Source organism: Zeugodacus cucurbitae, chromosome 4 (genome assembly GCF_028554725.1).
Source record: "Zeugodacus cucurbitae isolate PBARC_wt_2022May chromosome 4, idZeuCucr1.2, whole genome shotgun sequence".
Classification (NCBI taxonomy): Eukaryota; Metazoa; Arthropoda; class Insecta; order Diptera; family Tephritidae; genus Zeugodacus; species Zeugodacus cucurbitae.
In genome coordinates, this window is record NC_071669.1 from 46,867,624 (window position 1) to 46,887,895 (window position 20,272).

The 20,272-nt window shown below is 34.7% G+C and overlaps 1 protein-coding gene across 5 annotated transcripts in view; it reads right to left on the minus strand.

Moving 5' to 3' along the window:
* The window catches only part of Snmp2 (sensory neuron membrane protein 2), a 52,306-nt gene that overhangs the window by 23,027 nt on the left and 9,007 nt on the right, over positions 1-20,272 (minus strand). For 3 of the 5 annotated variants that reach the window (XM_029046123.2, XM_054228752.1, XM_054228754.1), the window contains 6 exons: positions 12,773-12,930; positions 12,559-12,706; positions 12,169-12,301; positions 7,128-7,180; positions 6,026-6,286; positions 5,508-5,937 (listed from right to left, as the gene is read on the minus strand). In XM_029046123.2, coding sequence (XP_028901956.1) covers positions 5,508-5,937; positions 6,026-6,286; positions 7,128-7,180; positions 12,169-12,301; positions 12,559-12,706; positions 12,773-12,930 — 1,183 coding nt within the window. Of the gene's footprint in view, positions 1-5,507; positions 5,938-6,025; positions 6,287-7,127; positions 7,181-12,163; positions 12,302-12,558; positions 12,707-12,772; positions 12,931-20,272 lie in introns of all 5 variants that reach the window. The other 2 variants (XM_054228753.1, XM_054228755.1) reach the window with 2 other exon arrangements.

Sequence of the window (20,272 nt, forward strand, 5' to 3'; positions counted from 1 at the left end):
CGAATATGTTCACCAAACGACAGAGTAGTCATAAAGTAAATATCATCACAATCACAATTAATTTCATATAAAAATTCAATTTATGCTTGAACCGGTTGTGAAGTGTAGAATAAACTCTATATTTGGATGAAAACAATAAACACCTTGAGGTGGATAAGAGACTCGAGATATATGCTGGAGCCTTTTTAGCAAAAATAACATAAAACTTGAGAATATTAAAGACAGCTTCTTTTCAATCTTTTTTATCACAACTGCATTCCCAGTTTTGTCATTTTCAGCCTAATCCTTCGAAGAATTGTTCCAGTGACTCAGACCGCTTATAGAGCTACTACTTTTGAACGACAAAATATAGCCTCTAACCGATAAGTCATAAACGAAACGAACTGTCAAATTCGCATAGTAATTGTAAACAAAGCTTCCTCATTCTTTCTTTCAAGACGTCATATATTTTTCTGACAACAGCTCTCAAGAAAAAATAGCGGAACTAAGCTATCAAAATCTCGCACCGAATTTGCCAATTAACAATGAATATAGTGTTACTGCGAAAAACTAAGGACTATGACTAATTCTCACTAAAGGATAGACTAAATGAGCAAAGCGATTAATATTATACATTTCATTGGATCAATAAAGGAGCCGGTATATTACGACTTGCGAAACATCATCTTCGAGATTTTATCAATGAAGAAGTGGGTCTTAAAGTAGACATACTTCCTCGAATCACTTGAGGATTAACTATTGGAAGTAGAAAGGAAACTTTATTCAGCTTAGGGAATTAAATTACAATGAAAGTAATAAAATTAGACTAGTATCTAGGTGGATAGACTCAATGCTAAACTTTATATATAGAGATGAATTGTGACAGTGGTCAATACAACAAGACATTAAATTTGATGTTAGATCTATAGAAACAGGAATCATTTATTGTTCTCACTCAACTCAGAGAATGGTATAAATGCTAAGGCATGTAAGATAGTAAGTATATTATAGACTTTTTCGTATGAATTATTGGTATGAAAGGAAAAGGGTTTTGAAAATAGAAAAAGTTAATAAGTGACCAAGGAAAAATAAATGTTTTAATAAAATCTTTTTTAACAAGTAACTCTTAATGTATTCAAGAGAAAAACTCTCCGGTGTTCTCAGAGCAGCTGATGAGAAGCCCCCATTTTCTAAAGCTAAAATAATAAAACCTGTACATTTTAGAATCGGGGAAAGACACTGAAGCTTAGAATGGAGAAAGGCTACTAAAGAATATAAATATTCAAGTTCATTGCAATTCAATTTGCGAATACAAGACAAACTGCCATCGAATAATATTTAGAAATTCGGCATACAATCTCATGTCATATTCTTTCTACTTTCATGTGGTCCCGTAAGCCTTTCTTTCATATTTATTTTAAGAATCTTATTAATACTAATAACCGCCAATAGCTAATGTCTTAAATCGTAGACGCAGCAAAATAACCAGTTTGCACAACTGTCGCGGCTATTAACGCCTTTCAATCGAGGCATGGTGAATCGAAAGCGAAAAATCGATGCTCAGCGCTACGGCTGCAAATATTTCGAATGACCGTGCCTATTTGTTTGACTACATATGTACATATATATGTATGTGCGCGTATGCAAATAAATTGATTCATAACTTATGACAGCTCACAGCAGTAAGCTGCTGGCTCGCTAAGAAGAATTACTAGTTGTTAGCCGTTAATTTGTTTTGCTGTCTTCAGAAACTAACAGTTATAATTGAGGTGTATATGTATATGTATGTATATACATTGGGTGTGCATTTGTGTGTTTAACCCATGAGTAGTGAGGATTAGCCAATCGCTGGGTGGCCGACGATGCCAATCAGTCTCTGAAGAGCAGCATGAGTGTTGACGACGTCATTATTGCTATCGCACAAGCTCACTTATGAATATGTGTATGATTCTGTGTATCAGTGCGGCTTCAATGTAGGCACTTATAGCCTCTGAACAGCTCAAACAATTACACTCTTATTACGCTGCTCTACACTAACGGTACCAACAATCGAATTGCGAGTATCTTCGTAAGCACTTATTTAAGTTGATATGAATTTCTTCTAGCACACAGCATAAGTAACGGCGCTTATTGTCACTGGTTGTAGTCCCCTCTTCCGTCAGTTGTCATGTTGTCATGCTTAGTTGTTTGTGTAACAAAAATTTAATTTTATTTCCGCACAAATGATGTGAATTAATGATTAATACAAGTCTATTAGTTGATTTTCGCACTAAGGCATTAAGTCATATATCTTATAGCCGCAAAAGCGATTAGTTGGTGTTGTTGCAGCGAAAATGCGTCTCATTACTTGGCGTCTGTAAACAAATGTGTATAATTTGTTTTTCTGTAGACTAAGGGGCGTTCGATAACTGCAAATCGATTGCAAATTGATCGTTGTGTCTATATAATTGCTGATAACGCCTCCAGCAGTCGTGGCGCTTGCGCTAACTGGGCGTTAATTACAGATTGCTTAAATTATGCGCCCTTTGTAGCGCTGTGGTCGTCTTCACCGAACAGTTGGTTTCGGAACGGGTCTTACACATGTACATATATAATATATGGTACATATGGCATATATGTCTGCAAAATTTGACTTGCAAATTTTATTGCTGTCCATCTCTGCGTATTGTGAGTGCGGAGCGCACCGAAAAAGGAGTGTGTTGACTTATTAAAATTTCTATGCCAAGTCAATAATTTGCACTGGTTAGCCATGAATAGTTCAATGCCAACGCAGGGTAGGTCAACTGTCTCGATAAATAAGCAGAAATATAATAAAAACAAACAATTGAAACTCTTTTTTTCGGATATTTTGAAGCGTTTGACGTGTGTAGTCTCGCGATTCGTGCGGCTTTGTAAGTTTGCTAGTAAAAGTTGGAAAGATGAAATCGGAAAAAATCGTTTGAAATTCAAATTAATGATAATTTGGCTCCAGACGGGTTCACCAAATGTGTTAGAGTCTTTCCTGTGGGATTATGTGCACGCGACGGTTTGAATATAAATCAATAAAAAAGAAATGCTATAGATTTACATGCTGTTCGAAAAGTATGAAAACAAATTTGTGGTTTATGAAGCGAAGAGACTTTTTTGCGATTGAAATATGGTGATTTAAAAAGAAATACATTTTGATTATGGAATTTCGTATTGAAAAAGTTGATTTACGTTTCGTAAGTTGACCTTTTTTAATACTTTTTTCTTTGGAACTCACTAGATGATCGATTCAATTAAGTGGTATATTGTAAATAACACTTAAGTCTAGCGAAGTCCTTAAGAGTACTTCAATGATCTTTTTGGCGGTGAATTTTATGTATGTATATATTAGGTCTACAACTTTGCTTCCGCCGTTTTCCAATAAATGTCTCTAGGGCCAAACATTGGTCGATTAAATCGTTTTTTTTATATCGATCTTGGACATACATATGTGTCAACATTAACCCAACAAAATATTTATAGAGATCTGTTTGCATCCCAAACTTATTCTCAACTGAAAATGTCAATCTTTGAGCCGAATTCTCGATTCTCATAAATATTATAAAATTTTAAATTTCCCTGGAGAAGTGGGGGGCTTAGTTCCATAAAGTCTTGTGAAAGCCATCCACGTTAAGATTATAATTTAGAAACCGGTCTTGGCTTTCGAACAGCCAACTACTCGATTAAGGATCAGCTGTTATACATTTGTATTCGATTACGATTTAATGTAAAATAGCATTCTTATAGCCTTTTCACACAGCCAAAATAATTGATCAATTAAAATTTTGATTGAGAACCCATTTTTTGCTCTTCATACTGCCGGCTACTCGATAACCTACCAGCTGTTATACATTTTTGTTTTTGCTTTTCATAAGAAGTTGGCAAGTTTCATCAGCTGATTGCTATTTTTATCAGCGACATCTACCGAATGCAAAAATTAATTTAGGTTTTTATAATCAGCGTTTTAATCAAGCAGAGGCCGGTTAATTGATCAATTAGACTTAGACTTGCGATGTTAGAGAGAAAGATTCAATAAAATATTTTAGCTAGGTAAGCTGAATGATTGGTGAAAGATAATGAACGATTTTATAATTTTACTTCATCTCAACATCCAATTCCTAAAAAATTGGTTCGGTCGAATACCCTGAAACGAGTCGATTTTGGCGTGTAGTGTAATTAGTTCTACTCCACACGTTCTGCTGAGCTTTTATGTCGTCTACAAAGTTTATGCTAATTATACTAACTTGCTAACAAGTATATGTTCATTTAGACAGCGAACCATTTCGTATTGTATAATAAACATATGTTCTTTTGCATTTTTTTATGCATTTTCTTCAGAAATTATTGACTTCTCATGAATAATTAAAACTTGCAAATTTCTCTATTTGTATGAAACCGTGGAAGCGTAAACGCGTTAGAATTTTATGATCGCGTTAAGTTTTTTGACTTCTCGTTTTTGGTTCAGCATCATTATTTTATATCCCATATCTTAGAAACTAATTAATTCAATTCATTCAAAACGTTCTGCTGATTTCATTAGCATTGGTAATGGGTTAAGGTCAGTTGCTTTATGATTTTGTGGCAATAAATTTGAATTATTTTTTGCTTAGTAGGGACACTAAAAGTGTGGCTAATGGAAGACACATGTGCTGTGGTTAACCGCAAAATTTGACTATTTAATTTGAATACTGTAATGGATTGATTGTTTTCTTAACTTGCGCGTGGCTTATTAGATGTTCCTAGAAAGTTGGCTTTCTTAGAATCTTGTAATTTGAAAGCTAAAGAGCGGAAATAGCAGAATTTATAGTTTTGAAACAAAACCTAATAATCTTAGGGGACTGCTGCCGATTTGACAGTGTTTTGATGGATCTATTCTGGCTATGTAGACCGCTCTGTTATGAGCAGTGGAAAATCAAACCCTTCGTATAAAGCTCTAAACCTGGTTAGAGTTGGTTCTCAAGATTTCTCGATTCCTCTAGATCTTCATGAAATTTCAGCCAGTTTTGGAGGGTTCCGCCGAGAATGACGTGAGAATGGTAAAGTTTATAATATTGTTCTTCAAAAATTTCAGTGATAAAGTTGAACCACAGAATTATTTTTTATTCTTACAAAATATAGAAGATTTCTCGGACGAAACCCAGGTAAACTCTTTAAAGATTGTTCACCAAATAAATTATATTATCTAAGGACGACTCTGAGAATGCTATCCGGATCTTATAGTAGATCGTTGAAGAGGAATACACTCGATGATAATGTGTTTATTCGGTATGAAAACACAATAATTTATTGATTGTTTTAAGACAATTGGGAGTGGCTTCAAAGCGAAACCGTTTTTATATGTATTTTTTGAGGCCTTTCTTATGTCTAAATTGAAATTGAAGGGCGTCTAATGACTCCAGGATTCTTCAAGATAAAGGTTTTTTAAGTTCCTCTTTTAATGTAACATTAAACAATTTCGAACATTCACCAATAAATCCTTATTTTAAATATTTTTCTAAAGAAAAAAGGAATATTTCACTCACCCAGACAGGTTGTCAGATCCAAAGCGCCCGCATACAGACAACCATTCTTCCGTTTTATCACATTCGCTAGCTTATCGACGCAGAAGCATTCGTTGTCGTGCTCGGGACCAATGTCGTTGATGAAATTCTCTCCAATTGAATAACGAAAACCGGGTATGCCTTGATACTGTATATCACTCTGATAGAATAACTCCACCGAACGACAAATATCCGCGCTGAAAATGTACATGGAGTCACCACGTTTCCGGAAGGGTGGATATGATGAAGCATCGGTGCCATTGATTTGATTGCACATAGAAGTTTCGCCCTCGGCGCCATTCAGCCACACCTGGAGATTGTGTGAGTCGTCGAGTTTCTGTATTTCGAGCACACGCTGTGCGTCGCCTTTGCCCGTATGCACTTCGTACACCTCATTGCCAGTGCCGTTTTTCTACAACAATAACAGTAATTAGTGCAAGTCAGTGATGCGTGTGAAAATGATTTGTACTTCTCACTTAATTCTCGAGTTAAATACTTACGTGATTGAAGAACGAGAATGCCAAACTGCCGTCACTCAGTTCACGTATCGTCTTGGAGCCGCCCTCCTTGATTTGATTACAAATCGCCTTGGCAATACCGTTCGTATTTATACAGAAGCGTACGCCGTCGAAGAGAAACTCACGCACGGTGGTGTCGAGAAACATCGATTTGGGATCGTTGAAGACGGCCTTCAGATTGGCGTTCAAGTGTACCAGCAACAGCGATAAGCCCGGATCGTTTTCGGCGATCGTCAGCACCGACTGCAATGAATATGAATTACATACATAGTGTGTGTTTGTATGTATGTACGCATGATTACTACACTTATATAAAATTTATTGCGTTTTTAATGCTTATTCCATTGATTTTTTAATTGAGCATAAAGCACCAACGCCATGCTTAAACAGCGCTTTCATGCTTATTTACAGTTTTATTTCCGATCAAAGCGCTTAATTTCCGAGCATTCAATTAACTTAGCACCGAAACCGAAGCAATGAGCGAGCGTGTAAATAGCAGTTTAGCAGAGGGTTAGCGGTAGCTGGGGCGGTAAGGGGCGCGCATGCGTGTTAATTGCAATTTCAATGCAGTAAAATGAGCATAAATTCATAATTTTTATGTATTGATTGAAATTTTGTAAGTAAAGTTAATGTAAGTAGTCAAGCTTCCATACATACACCAATATGTTAAATGAGAACTTTGACATATGAGTATGCCTATGTATATTATTTATATAAATTAATTAATGTTGATGAATATATATATTTTTGTGTATACATGAATATGTATTTAAAAAATTAATATAAAAATATGATTTGTGCAAAATATGTAAATGAATCAACTAATCAAACGCCGCCAAAGGCATTTAAAAATATTTAAAAATGAAAATAAATAAATATAAAAAAATTAAATAAATTGAAGTCAATGCCATCGAATGACATTTACTAAAGAAAACAAGTCGCTTTTATGTTGTGAACAATTATTAAATAAAATATAAAATGTTGCACAGGCTCTAAAGCAGGTTACTAGGTTCTCAGGCGACAGCTGAACTTGACGATTATTAAATATAATATTTATAAACTCAAATGACCATCAAGCACTTACTTTTACTTGCTTGAATATTTCGTTGAAAATATTGTACATCCATTTATAGGGTGCTACAGGTTGTAGATATGCAAAACAAATGTTGGTATCAAGAGTAAAAAAGATATATAAAAGAATTTATACTTTAATTTTTTTGTAATTTTAAGATCTATGCTAACTTTTTAGCAAGTTCTATAACTAACATCGAAAGTCAAATTCAAAATGATTCTGTAAGTATTCCCATAATTTTTTCTGAGTTTACTGTCTGTCCGTTCAAACTGCTTAACGATTCCCCGCCGTTCGCGTTGTTCAATGTCAAGCTATTTCGCGATAATGCTAAAGAGCTTTCAGAGCTCATGATCTTCATGAGCTTGAAATACAGACAGACGTTCGTCCTATTCGTAATGAGTTAGGTGTAGTTGGAAGATCCCTCGCTCTGTGTGGTTTATTATTGTCCAACTGAGTTTCTCCTGAGATTAGTGAGTTGCAAGTTCGTTCTGTATTTGGGGGAATTAAAGGAGTTCTAATGAGCTTCTTGCGCCCAGAAAGGTAGGTCTCTCTCTAGTTTCATGGATTTTGACCCATCGTGGACTTGTCTGGTTGGCATCCATCGCATTGTGTTAGAAATATTATTTCGTTTTTGTAAGACTAAGATTAAATTATTGTTATTGTTACTTTGTTAATTCGTATTGTGCTTCTTCCTATGGTACTATAATATACTTAGTCTTTCCATAAATTCTGATATAAAGTTTATAATGTATATAACGATGATAAATTCACAGGAAAAGGTTTAGTTATAATAATTACTCAAAATGTACTCAAAAATGATATTCCAAGCGCGTAACATGGTCACCATCCACCTGCTGCAATGGTTTTGATCCTGTAAAGGCGTTACACATCTTCCCTAAACAAAAAACAGTGTACCAGCAAGCTGTTTTAGAAGGTGTGGTAAAGCAGTTAAGCCATACTCTCTTCGATGGAGAGCATTGATCATCTTCTAAGAATATTCTGCTCCAGCACACCTCCCAGCAATGGCTTAAAAGCAATATTCCTGGCTTCACAGAGGATAGACCGCCTGGAAGTTCAGATTTTAATTCATTAGATAACACTACAAAGTTGGGAACATGGCCTGACGAATACCTCACTGCAATTTGGAGTGTCTTTAAAAATCGGACAGCGTTGTCAATACCAATAGAAACTGTGCTGATCTATCGTTTGAAGGCTTGTTGAAAGCAAAATATGACCTTTCCGAAAAAAACTATATCCATCGCTAAATTACTATATACACGTACATATATTATTTAACTTAGCTTTATTTAAGATGTATTACAGTTTCAGTTTCATAATGGCCTGAACTTGTAACAGAACTTATGACATGACTAAGCATTTCTCTGTTATATATTTTTATACTCTCGCAACAAAAGTTGCTAAAGAGAGTATTATAGTTTTGTCCACATAACGGTTGTTTGTAAGTCCTAAAACTAAACGAGTTAGATATAGGGTTATATATACCAAAGTGATCAGGGTGACGAGTAAAGTTCAAATCCGGATGTCTGTCTGTCCGTCCGTCTGTCCGTCCGTGCAAGCTGTAACTTGAGTAAAAATTGAGATATCTTAATGAAACTTGGAACACGTGTTCCTTGGCACCATAAGAAGGTTAAGTTCGAAGATGGGCGGTATCGGACCACTGCCACGCCCACAAACTGGCGATAACCAAAAACACATAAAGAGTTATAACTAAGCCATAAATAAAGTTATGAAAATAAAATTTGGAACATAGGATCGCATTAGGAAGGGGCACATTTGAATGTAATTGTTTTGGAAAAGTGGGCGTGACCCCGCCCCCAAATATGTTTTTTGAATATATCTTGCAAACCAATAAAGCTATATAAACCGCCGTTTTAGCCGTTTCCTTATACAGTCCAAAAATGAAAGAAATCGGATAATAACCACGTCCACCTCCCATACAAAGGTTAGGTTGAAAATGACTAAAAGTGCGTTAACTCACTAACGAGAAACGTCAGAAACACAAAATTTCACAGAAATGATAGCAGAAGGAAGCTGCACTCAGATCTTTTTACAAAATGGAAAATGGGCGTGGCATCGCCCACTTATGGGTCAAAAACCATATCTCAGGAACTACTCGACAGATTTCAATGAAATTCGGTATATAATATTTTATTGACACCGAAAATGGATGAAATCGATTCACAACCACGACTACTTTCTTTATAACTCAATTTTGAATTCCATCTTATTCCTTCACTTTATAATATATACATAAGGAACCAATGAAGATAGCGAAATAAAGCTTTACACAAATACTGTATATGATCTGTGGCATCACTTGTGAACAAATTGTTGAAATCGGCCTATAACTTTTCAAGGCCCCAGATATCGAACATGTTGAATTCAGCGCTTAAGGTTAAATTTTAACCGAAAATATGGGTAAATCTCTCAGATATCTCAATTTAATTCAGAGGAAATTGTTTTCTTCTAATAGTGTGTCTCTGTTCCAAAAATTATTAAAATCGGGTCACAACATCTCCTAGCTCCCATATACCTAATTATAGGTTTTTCAAAAATTCGTTGGGCTTTGTTACGCATATATGTATTGGTTAATATGTGTTATATCTTAGCAAAATAAAGTGAGCGTATAGTATTGGATATAGCGTACCTTGCTGGTGAAATTGAATGAAATCGGTTCAGGAATTACCTCAGCCCTTATATCTATATATGACGATTTTGGTTATTCTATTCAACTTTATGCCGAATTTATGGGTAAATTTGTGCGTTATCTTAATAAAATTTTTTCAATAAATTGCGAGAGTATAAAATGTTCGGTTACACCCGAACTTAGCCTTTCCTTACTTGTTCCTTATTAGATGGTTTTTCATTATTATTTACTCGCATACAAACTCTTTTTGTTGTAATTACAACAGGTCTACGTCGAGAAATATTGTTTTATCTGTGAAGAGTTAATAATAATATATGTATGTACGTATATAATTTATATTTCGCTAAAATGATTTATACTTCGCTAATATCAAGCACATATAGAAAGCTTTCACTACAAAATTTAATAAAAAATCTTCTACCTGTTGGCACCTGTTGGGATAAGACTGAGAAACCAGACACGATAGTTACGCAAATTCATGCTTTCATTGTGTAGATCAGGTTCTTTTTCAATTCTAAAAAAATTTGCATTCAAGCATTTTAATGATAATTTTTATGTATAAATTAGAGGTAATTTGTCCCGAACAGGAATATAAATTAGCATAAAAGATGGACCAAAGTAGATAAGTAAAAGCATGGCTTTTTAAAATGATATTTTTTATAGTTATGTGTGTAGCAATGTGTATATTTTCATCGACTATTAAATAATTAGTGAAATTGATTAGAAAGAGTTTAAATAATGGCATATCCAAATAATTTTCGTATTTATAGAACAACTAAAAGCAATTTAAAAGGTTTAATTTTGTTCCTTCTGCGTGGCAAACATATTGATATACACTGATACTGATACTGATATATACTGATGGTGCCACTATCGCAATAATAAGGCTTGTAGCACATTTGCGTCGACTGTATCATCAGAATCGGTCTTGTTTGGGGTTAACCGTGTGGATTTGGGTAAAATCTGCCGGGAATTCTACTGATTTGAACCAGTTATTAACCAAGTATCCATGAAATGACTAAATACTTAACCTTTTTATAACATTATTTTGTCCGATTTTAATTATTTTATTTCATACAGGTTGGTCCCACATCAATTACTATTTCATCAGATGTAAATGTGTCATTAATCAACCCTAACTACCATTATTACATATTTTCTGAATTAGAATAAAAATATTAGGTTGGCAAATATGTCCATTCCGCTAGAGAAAAGTTCTATCACTTCGAACTGCGGAGGCATGGTTTCGACGATTCAGAGCGGGTGAAAACGACAACATGGATAAGCCAGCCGGCGGAAGACCTGTTACTAGGAATACCGATCAGTTTATGGAAAACATCTAGTTAGACCGGCATTGGCATATACGTGACAACGCCCAGGAGATGGGAGTAAGTCACCAAACCATTTTACACCATCTGCTGGATACCCAAAAAAGTTTGATGTTTGGGCGCCGCATGATTTGACGCAAAAAAACCTTCTGGACCGAATCAACGCCTGCGATATGCTGCTGAAACGGAACGAACTAGACCCATTTTTGAAGCGGTGACTGGCGACGAAAAAAGGATCACATACGACAATATCAAGCGAAAATGGTCCTGGTCGAAGGTCAATGAATCGTCCCAAATAGTGGTCAAGCCGGGATTGACGGCCAGTAAGGTTTTGCTATGTGTTTGATGGGATTGAAAGGGAATCATCCACTATGAGCTGCTCCGATATAACCAGGCGCCTAATTCTACCATCTACTGCGAACAACTGGACCTCTTGAAGCAGGCGATCGACCAGAAGTGTCTAGAATTGGTCAACAGGAAGGGTGAAGTGTTCCACCAGGACAACGTCAGACCACACATTTCGTTGATGACTCGTCAGAAGCTACGGGAGCTCATATGGGAGGTTTTATCCGATCACTGATTTATAAAGCATTGAATAAAGGGCCAAAAAGCGGATGGAAGATATTTGTCAACCTAATATTTGGAATAGTTATATACATATTTTTGAGTCACTGAGTTCTTTGGGTTATTGAAAACTTATAAATGGAGGACTCATTGTGAATGAGTTGCTCTCTTAAATAAATATGATATTATGCACTTTGAGTCACGCTAACATTTAATGTTAAAAGGGTGATCATGATAATTTAACTAGTGACCCCTTCCGCTGCTCCTTTCTATGTACAAATAGTTTTTGTTAATAAGTTAAGCGATATAGATCATAGTATAGATAGAAAAATGGGTACATTAAAATATATTTCAGATTGAAAGTAAGAATTAGTATATGACCCATTAAATTAAACACCAATTAAACACCGATTAATTGTAGCAATAGATAATAGGCAATTCAAATTTGATAAATTTTAGCTTTTCGTTTTGATATGTAAAAAATTTACTTTACGTTTCCCACGTATGCGCTCCATCAGACGTTTCAATACACGAACGCCTGGCGTACGATTCAGTCTATGGTTTAATCTATTCGCAAAACCCTGAAATATATCAGTTATTTCTCTTTCGAACACTTGCAAAAACGCCTGTAAATAATATATATATACGATTAATACAAGAAATGTGCGAAGTGGACACAATATAGTGCTACTAAATGTTGTGAATTTGAAAGAAATATTTATTGTTAACAGATTCGAGCAAGCAATGAGCTCGAATTTCACACTTCGCCTGTAAGTATGCAACAAATAACCAATAAATATTTCTTTCATAAATTCAATGCATATATTAACTTTAGACCGCATTTTCGTCTTATCAAAGCAATCTTTGCTTGTTTTTAGCTTACGTTCATATGCATATTGAGCACGACAATATGATCGGATTGTGTGTAAGGCGCTGATGCTTCTTCATCGAATTCGAAGTGCTGATCCTGCACATAGCTTATCTTCGAGCCATCACGTGAGAAGTGCTTCACCTTCTTACGACGATATTGTCTGCAGAGGAAAGAGAAATATTTCCAATTAATAATAGTTTCAGAGAAATACATATACACTACTTACCTGTATACATAGGGTCCGATCTCCTCTACAATTGGTAAGGCGCCATGTTGTATCTTGTGCGCATTGGTCACATTGAAAATATACACTTTGAAGGTCAACGGCTGTGGGAGTTGAACGAATCGCTTGTACTGTTCGGAGCCATCAGCAATAATTACGCTCTGTGGAAGAGAAATGCAAGAGTGTGTGGTGAGAAGTCGTTTAATTGTACGTTATTGATTTTGTTTTGTGCAATTTGAGTGGCTATAAATAATTATGCCTTCAATGCAATTAATAAAATAAGTTCAAGAGATTTGTGTGATAAGCTAAACGAGCGCTGCGTTCAGTTTAATTATCCTGTGATATATGGTCACGGCATAGCAGTGACAATAAAGTACGTATGAAAGTGAGCAAGTTTGAGCTGATGAACATTAGTGTGGGTCGGATTTTATAAGAGAAGATTGGTACGAGATGAATTCGAAGTGTTGCTTAGGGGAGTTACTGTTTTTCCCGAGTCTCTCCAAAAACTGCTTTGGTTGTTTATCAAATTTAAAATAGTAAAATGGTATTTTCATCGATACAACTTTAATTTAATTTCGATTTAAGACGATCCAGGTTTCCATAAAGAACTTTTACTTCAGTAACCATTTTTTTTATGATAATGGATGTTAGTGGAAGACAACTAGTCTTGGAACTCTATACACTACAGGTCGAACACATCCTGCAAAATCCAAACCAATAAAGAACTGATACTTTCTCCCGGGGTCCCACTTTCTAAAAGGTAAGCTTGGATCTGCTTGCTCTGAGGATGAGGAAACAATGTCCCAATACAAGAATATTTCCAAGGTAGTCTACATCAGTAGAATTCAAATTATTTAATTTCCAACCACACCGAAATTCCAGAAACAAAATTAGACTATTGACATTATTTCCAGTTGATATCGTAATCGGAACAGAGACACAAAATTATTAAAATTTCTAATCCTTCTCAAGAGTTCTCCCATTTTAAGAGATATTGAAAGGTGTTTCACAAGACTAAAGAGATCATTGGATACTTCTTAATCCTTCTCAAGAGTTCTCCCCATTTAAGAGATATTGAAAGGTGTTTCACAAGACTAAAGAGATTTTTGGATACTTCTTCTTCTCCTCGTTCGTTTTAAAATTTAGAAACTCATTATAGCGTTGTGACCGTTAGAGATTATTCTCAGAATCCTTCTCTTCCAAAATATTATTCAATCTTGCTCTAGAATAACTCAAATCACTACGCTGAAGTCATTATAACTTACTCAAATAACTTAAGAACATCCTTAATATACTCGTATACTACTGTTCATATCGACATTTGACGTGAAAGTATTAGCATTCTTTATGTCCTCACGTAAGCAATAAATAATGTAATTTGATTGCAATTTTGGCGCGTTTCTAATAAAAAATATGATGTCGTCAGGTATTGTGAGTTTATTGTTATGAGTGCAATTTGCATTCTTTATACTCTAATTATTTAGTTGAAATATTAAAAAATGGGTCAAGTGACCTAAAGATTAATTAAAAGTATTATATTTCAGTATTTTCGCGCAAATTGTCAACTTTGTACTGTCAACGTTCATTTAGCCTGTTTATTCGAGAAGAGACACAAATATTTTTCAAATATGTTAATTGAAATTATTTCGAAGACTTTAACCCCGGCGCTTCAATTTTAAGTTCAGCGTATTATGCAAATGTTTTGAAAGCGTGTTGTTTAAATATCTTAATTGAAAGCACTTTACTGTCATTCAGATTATGTTTTCTAGAAGGCAGGAGTACAAATTTGTATCAAACCGAGAGGAATGTCACTGGGTGTTTTATGTAATGGAGACATTTCTTGATTACTTTTGTCACAAATATTTTTCTGGCTTTGAGAAGTTTGTAGAACCTACTCAGTTGCAGACAAGATCCACACCGCCGCCGTTAAGTGGATGATACATTTAAGTGATGTGTAAATATGATAATCGAGAACTGTGACCTTGTGGGAATAAGACTTGTTAATTTAAAATAGATCAATGCTCTCTTTATTTTTCTATCCGACTTCACAATCGGAAAATATCTGTTTTTATATAACAATGGCAGTATTGCCAGAGAAGAATATTCTTTAAGACACCATTTTGGACTATAATTAAATACTCTTCATGAAAAATGAAGATATATCGGTAATGAGACCAGTACGTGATTCACTGTTTCGGGCATTCTAGAGAAATATTCCAAACAAAAGTAAAAGCATTCGCTTTAATATTCTAAGATTCCATAATAGAAGAAGAAAGTGATATTCGGATCAAAAGAATAACAACGAGGTCCTAGCCATATTTATGGCCATAGATGAAATATGTAATCGGTCTTCTGAATAGATCTTGCACGGAGAAAGTCGTCTAAGCTACCCGATAATACAAAAAACAACAAGGTTGTAGGAAATATTTTTTGGGATTCATGTGGATTCATAAGAAATTATTTTCATCGGCTACCCCATATCTAGTTATTGGATCAATTGGACGTCGAAATTTAAATAAAGTACCCTCATTTTGTGAAGATAAAAATTATGTTCTTTCATCAAAGCAACGTTCAGGCTCATTCAGCTAGTGATACGATTGATAAATTAAAGGGATTATGCTATTAACTAATCCACCATCCACCATACCAGATTTGACTAGATTGTTGCATGTCCGGTACAACAAATGCATTACTCAAGATGAAGACCCAAGATGGAGGACTGATCAACCGAAAGATCTGGAATTATTGAGACGAATCGATTTGTTGTCTTAATTTTTTTAGTAATAAATTTAGAATAGTTTCGCGGAGAAGAAACGTATTCTCAAGAGTTCTATTCTCAAACTTAGTAGATACAATGAGTAAGAAGCTGAATATAAGTTTTGGAATTTTCGATTGATCATAAGTAGCATGAGACCTCGTAAAAAGCATGGTTCTACTATTAAACACAATTTTTTGTAAATTAATCCAAAAGAACTTAAACACTTACAGTGGTAGAAACCATACTAAATTACAATCAGAAATAGACACATCGAAAATTTGTGAATGACGCCGTTGTTCTTCGAATGAATTATGCATTTTACCTTCTAAATGGCCTTACTCAAGAATGCGCTTTAATTTATGCGCGCAACTTAATGTGGCAATTCGAACACGCCGTGCATGGAAAATACCAAATGACACATTATTGTCCTCGCGATCCATACAAGTATGAATAAAAAATAAAATTCCAAAAAAATAAAAAAGCCACTCAGTGGCCAACACCGAAAATAGTCGCCTCGACTTCAAATCAGTTCTTCTAGGACACAAAGAATGCATTGACAGTCAAAAGCACGAAATTGTTCAAGTATTTTGTTTTTGTACACCAAAAGTAGCAACAAAAATGCATTCTCAATGCTCATAATTAAAATTCTGTTTGCGTTGGGCGATACAAATTGGGGCCACGGCAGCCGATTCGAAGGAGAAGCATGTAGAAGAAGCAACAACAAAGCAACAAAAATATGCCCATTATAATGACAACTTGGCTAATTTACATTTAGTTGGAAGAGCCTACATTTTGTTCTGTTGTCATATTTTAGCGATCGGTGCTTGTTGTTTTGCGTTCTTCTTCTTCTTCTTCTTCTTCGTTCTGTTGAATGACACAAATGTTATTTAATGTTAAGCTATTTTAGCCGTTCGCATGCAAAACATATATAAATATTAATCATTTAATGACTGAAATAAAGGCAATTAAATTTTACAATTTTTTTAATTTTTGAATGAAATATTTATGCGGTTCGTGTGTTTGGCAATGCCTTGTATCGGTACAAGTATTTTCATGGATTTTTATCGAACACTCTAAATTCGTAAAAGAACAAGCTATGACAGCTCTAATTGTATGTTATATGCTTTAGATTAAGGCAGGACGGTGAGTATTTGTAAAGTTTTAAATTATAGAATTGCTTAAATTAAATTAGTTCTTATCGAGGGCTATATGTATATATTTCAGTGATAATCTTTATGAAAATCTTGATTTTTGCTTCAAAATAGACCTTAGACTCGGTGATTAGCTTTTTATTGCAGTTACATATCTTTAATAAATTGTCTCCGGTGTGAAATAAAAGAGACATTTTTCATTCATTGTCACAAGTGGATCCAAGAAGATTTGAACATTTCTCAGAATTTTTTGTTCTCTTGATCGAATGTGGTCTTTGGCCAATGAGGACTGGTGCTTTCTTTAGAGTTTTCGCATACACCCCTCTTGACCGCCAATTGACTTCGCTGCTCATTTGATCGGTACGAAAGCAAATCTCTTAGAAAATGTTACTTTGCCTAGCGCGGAGTCCATAAAATACACATCAAGCCAGTTTTTGGTATCAGTAGCATTTTTCATAAAAAATGGAGTTTCATTAATACTTGAAATGTTCTCCCATATAAAATACTTTTTACAACGTTGTGCAATAACTGAACCTATTATTTGCAGAAGTCATTCTTTCCGTCAGCTTACTACCTTTTACATTTTTCACTACAGCTTAATTTTGTTCATCAAAGTGATTAACTCATTTACTCTTTGAGTTTAAGTAAGAAATCGTATGTTAGATTTGTATTGAATCCAAAACATATATCTCAATATTTCATGAAATGGCTTTCCATTTAAAAGGTAATATATTTTCCTATACATATGTTCTAATCGAAGTCAATCACCAGGGTGTGTAATCCAACTAGTTTGAGTTATGTCAAACAGCGCTTCTGGATTTTGAGCAACACTTTCGCTTTTTTATCTCTAACAGCTTCAAACAATTTGATTATTGCATATGTTTGTTAAGAGGCTATACCAGTGTGACATTTTCAAAAAATCATTTTTTTTTTATTTTTTGTTTATTCGATAGCTTATACTTTCAAAAATATCTTGTGAAAGAGTTGAGATCGTATCTTGAATAGTTTTTGAATGGTAGCGTTCTAAAGAGCGACCGCCCGCAGGTATAAGCAGCTATATTCGAAACTTTAAACGCGTTTTTCTCGAAACGACATTTCTCAAAAATGCTGACATCATAACTCAACGATACATTGACCGATCCACTTCAAATTTAAACTGAGCATTCTTAACTATGTTTACTATATAATGAAATACGATCTTTTTGATTGGTTGAAAAAACGATTTCTTTTTTTCAGAACTACGCCATTTTGTTAATTTTTGATATTTTTCAAAAATCATAAATCATTGTATAGGAAATATATTTAATTTTAATAACATTTTTGAATTTTTTTATTTCAGTAACTTATTCGGCCGGAATCATGTTAGCAGTTGGGGAACTCCGAAGATAACTTCGTTATTTTTCAATATTTTTGTAAAAAAAATTTGAAATGTAGCTGAAAATATACCTTATTATGTCGAAACAATCGATCGAGTACTTTCTTTAAAAAAAATCACGAAAATCACCTAATTTTTCAAAGATTACACTGGTATAGCCCTTTAATAGCCTATAGGGTGTATGACTGGTAATTGTGTTTACTATGAACTAAATCATTCGTGGCTACTTAACTTTCACGTGATATTTATACCATTACCAATTTTCAATATCAATATCAAAGTAACAATAAAAATATATGTATATAAAAGAAGCCAAATGCCTTTTTTTACATTTATGTCATGCACTTCTTTTCAAGTCCAAGTTCAATTGGGAATTATGTATTTTACTCAGGTTTTGGCCAAATGGTACCCACCGGCTCACTTATGATAAACAATCGATGTGTGGCGCAATTTCAACAAAAACTGCATACAAAACAGGTACCGCTATGCTCGTAAGTATACCAATAACAAACAAAGTAAAATTCATCGTCTTCGGGGTTCGGCGAATATTTTCGTACCATACATTCATTAAAATAAACTTTGTAGAAATATTAAACAAATATTAATTTTTGAATATATGACTGTTAAGAGGGGTAATAGTTGTTAGAGAAATGAGTGAAATTTGTACACAATAAACAGTCACTACCTGAGATGACAGCCTACTCGTAGAGAGTTGAGTTCGTGCGCATAAGTTCATAGTGCAGCTTTGTAGTGCAATTGAAGTCACTTCGCTGTGTAAATTAAGCAATTACTTATTTTTTTATTAAACAAACTGTATTGCAATGCTTATTTGTTTATTACAAACATCTCGTATTCAGTAGGAAAGCAAATGACTCAATAGACAAACAGATGAATCTCACGCAATTCAAATTGACAGCTGAGGATGTCAAAGGTGTCGCATTTCTAAAAAAAAGGTGTTACTTTCTTAATAAAAAAGTTAAAAGGTTGATGACGTGAGGTTACTTTTTACAATTTTTTAAAGTATTATGTATTTCATCACGTATTTTTATATTTATATACATATATATAGAGCGATAAATGGCATCAGAGTATCGGTGGAAGAGAAAGCTAGCTACCTGGGACTAATTTTAGACAGAAAGCTCTCATGGAAACAAAACATTGACGTTAGTGTAAAGAAAGTTGCTATAGCACTTTACATCTGTAAATGGGGACTAATGCATCGAATAACTCATTGGCCTACACAGCAGTGGTAAGGTCGATCAATAAGTGTGGCTACTGGTCTGCTGGCCAATAGTGGAAAAGAAATACGCAATAAAGCGTATGGAAAGTTTACAAAGAGTGGCAAGTATATGTATCAGCTGAGCTCTTAGAACAACGCCAAGTAAGGTACTAGATGTTATTCTTTACTTGCTGCCTATAGACTTGTTTTGTAAGCAGATAAGTTAAGTATGCAGTTAAGTCTGAAATTAGACTGAGGGAATCTTCCCTACTAGTCACTACATTCTAAATTCCTTAGTAAATGCCCGTTTCCACTGATTACCACGGATTTCCGAAATCCACTAGAATAAAATCTAAATACGTCCCTCAATATTGCCTTCCCCACTAGGCAGATGTGGGACAAAGGCGAGGTAGACAAGAAAAACAAAGCATAAGGACGGATCTAAATTAGATAAACGAGTCGGAGGTGGCGTCTTTTCGGAAAGATTAGATACCAGAATCGCCTTCTGACTACCAGAACATTGCAGCGTCTTTCAAGCAGAGATTACTGTAATAAAAGAAAGCGTGCTGGCAAAGCGTGTGCTTACAACGAGAAATATATATATTTTTACAGACATAGATTGGGCAGAATCCAGGTGGCAGGACATGGACTAATTGGAATAAAGGCCGTACGTGCCGGCTACTGAAATTTAAAAGGAAGAACATAAGAACTCTAGTAGGAGTGCTAACTGGTCATTGTCCGTTAAGAAAAGATGCCAAGAAATAGAAGAAGAAGAGACTGTTGAACATCTTCTATGTGAATGCAAAGCATTGTATAGGAAAAGATTCACAATAATCGGTCACGGTTTTCTAGACGACATCTCGGAAGTTGCCCACTTTAAACTTGTTGAGCTGCTCAACTTTATAAAAGCTACAGAGTGGCTCAAAGAGGACATTGTAGTGTAATTGGCTTCCAGTCACGGTGGATTCACAATGAGCCTCCTAAAGGCCTAGGTGCGTCA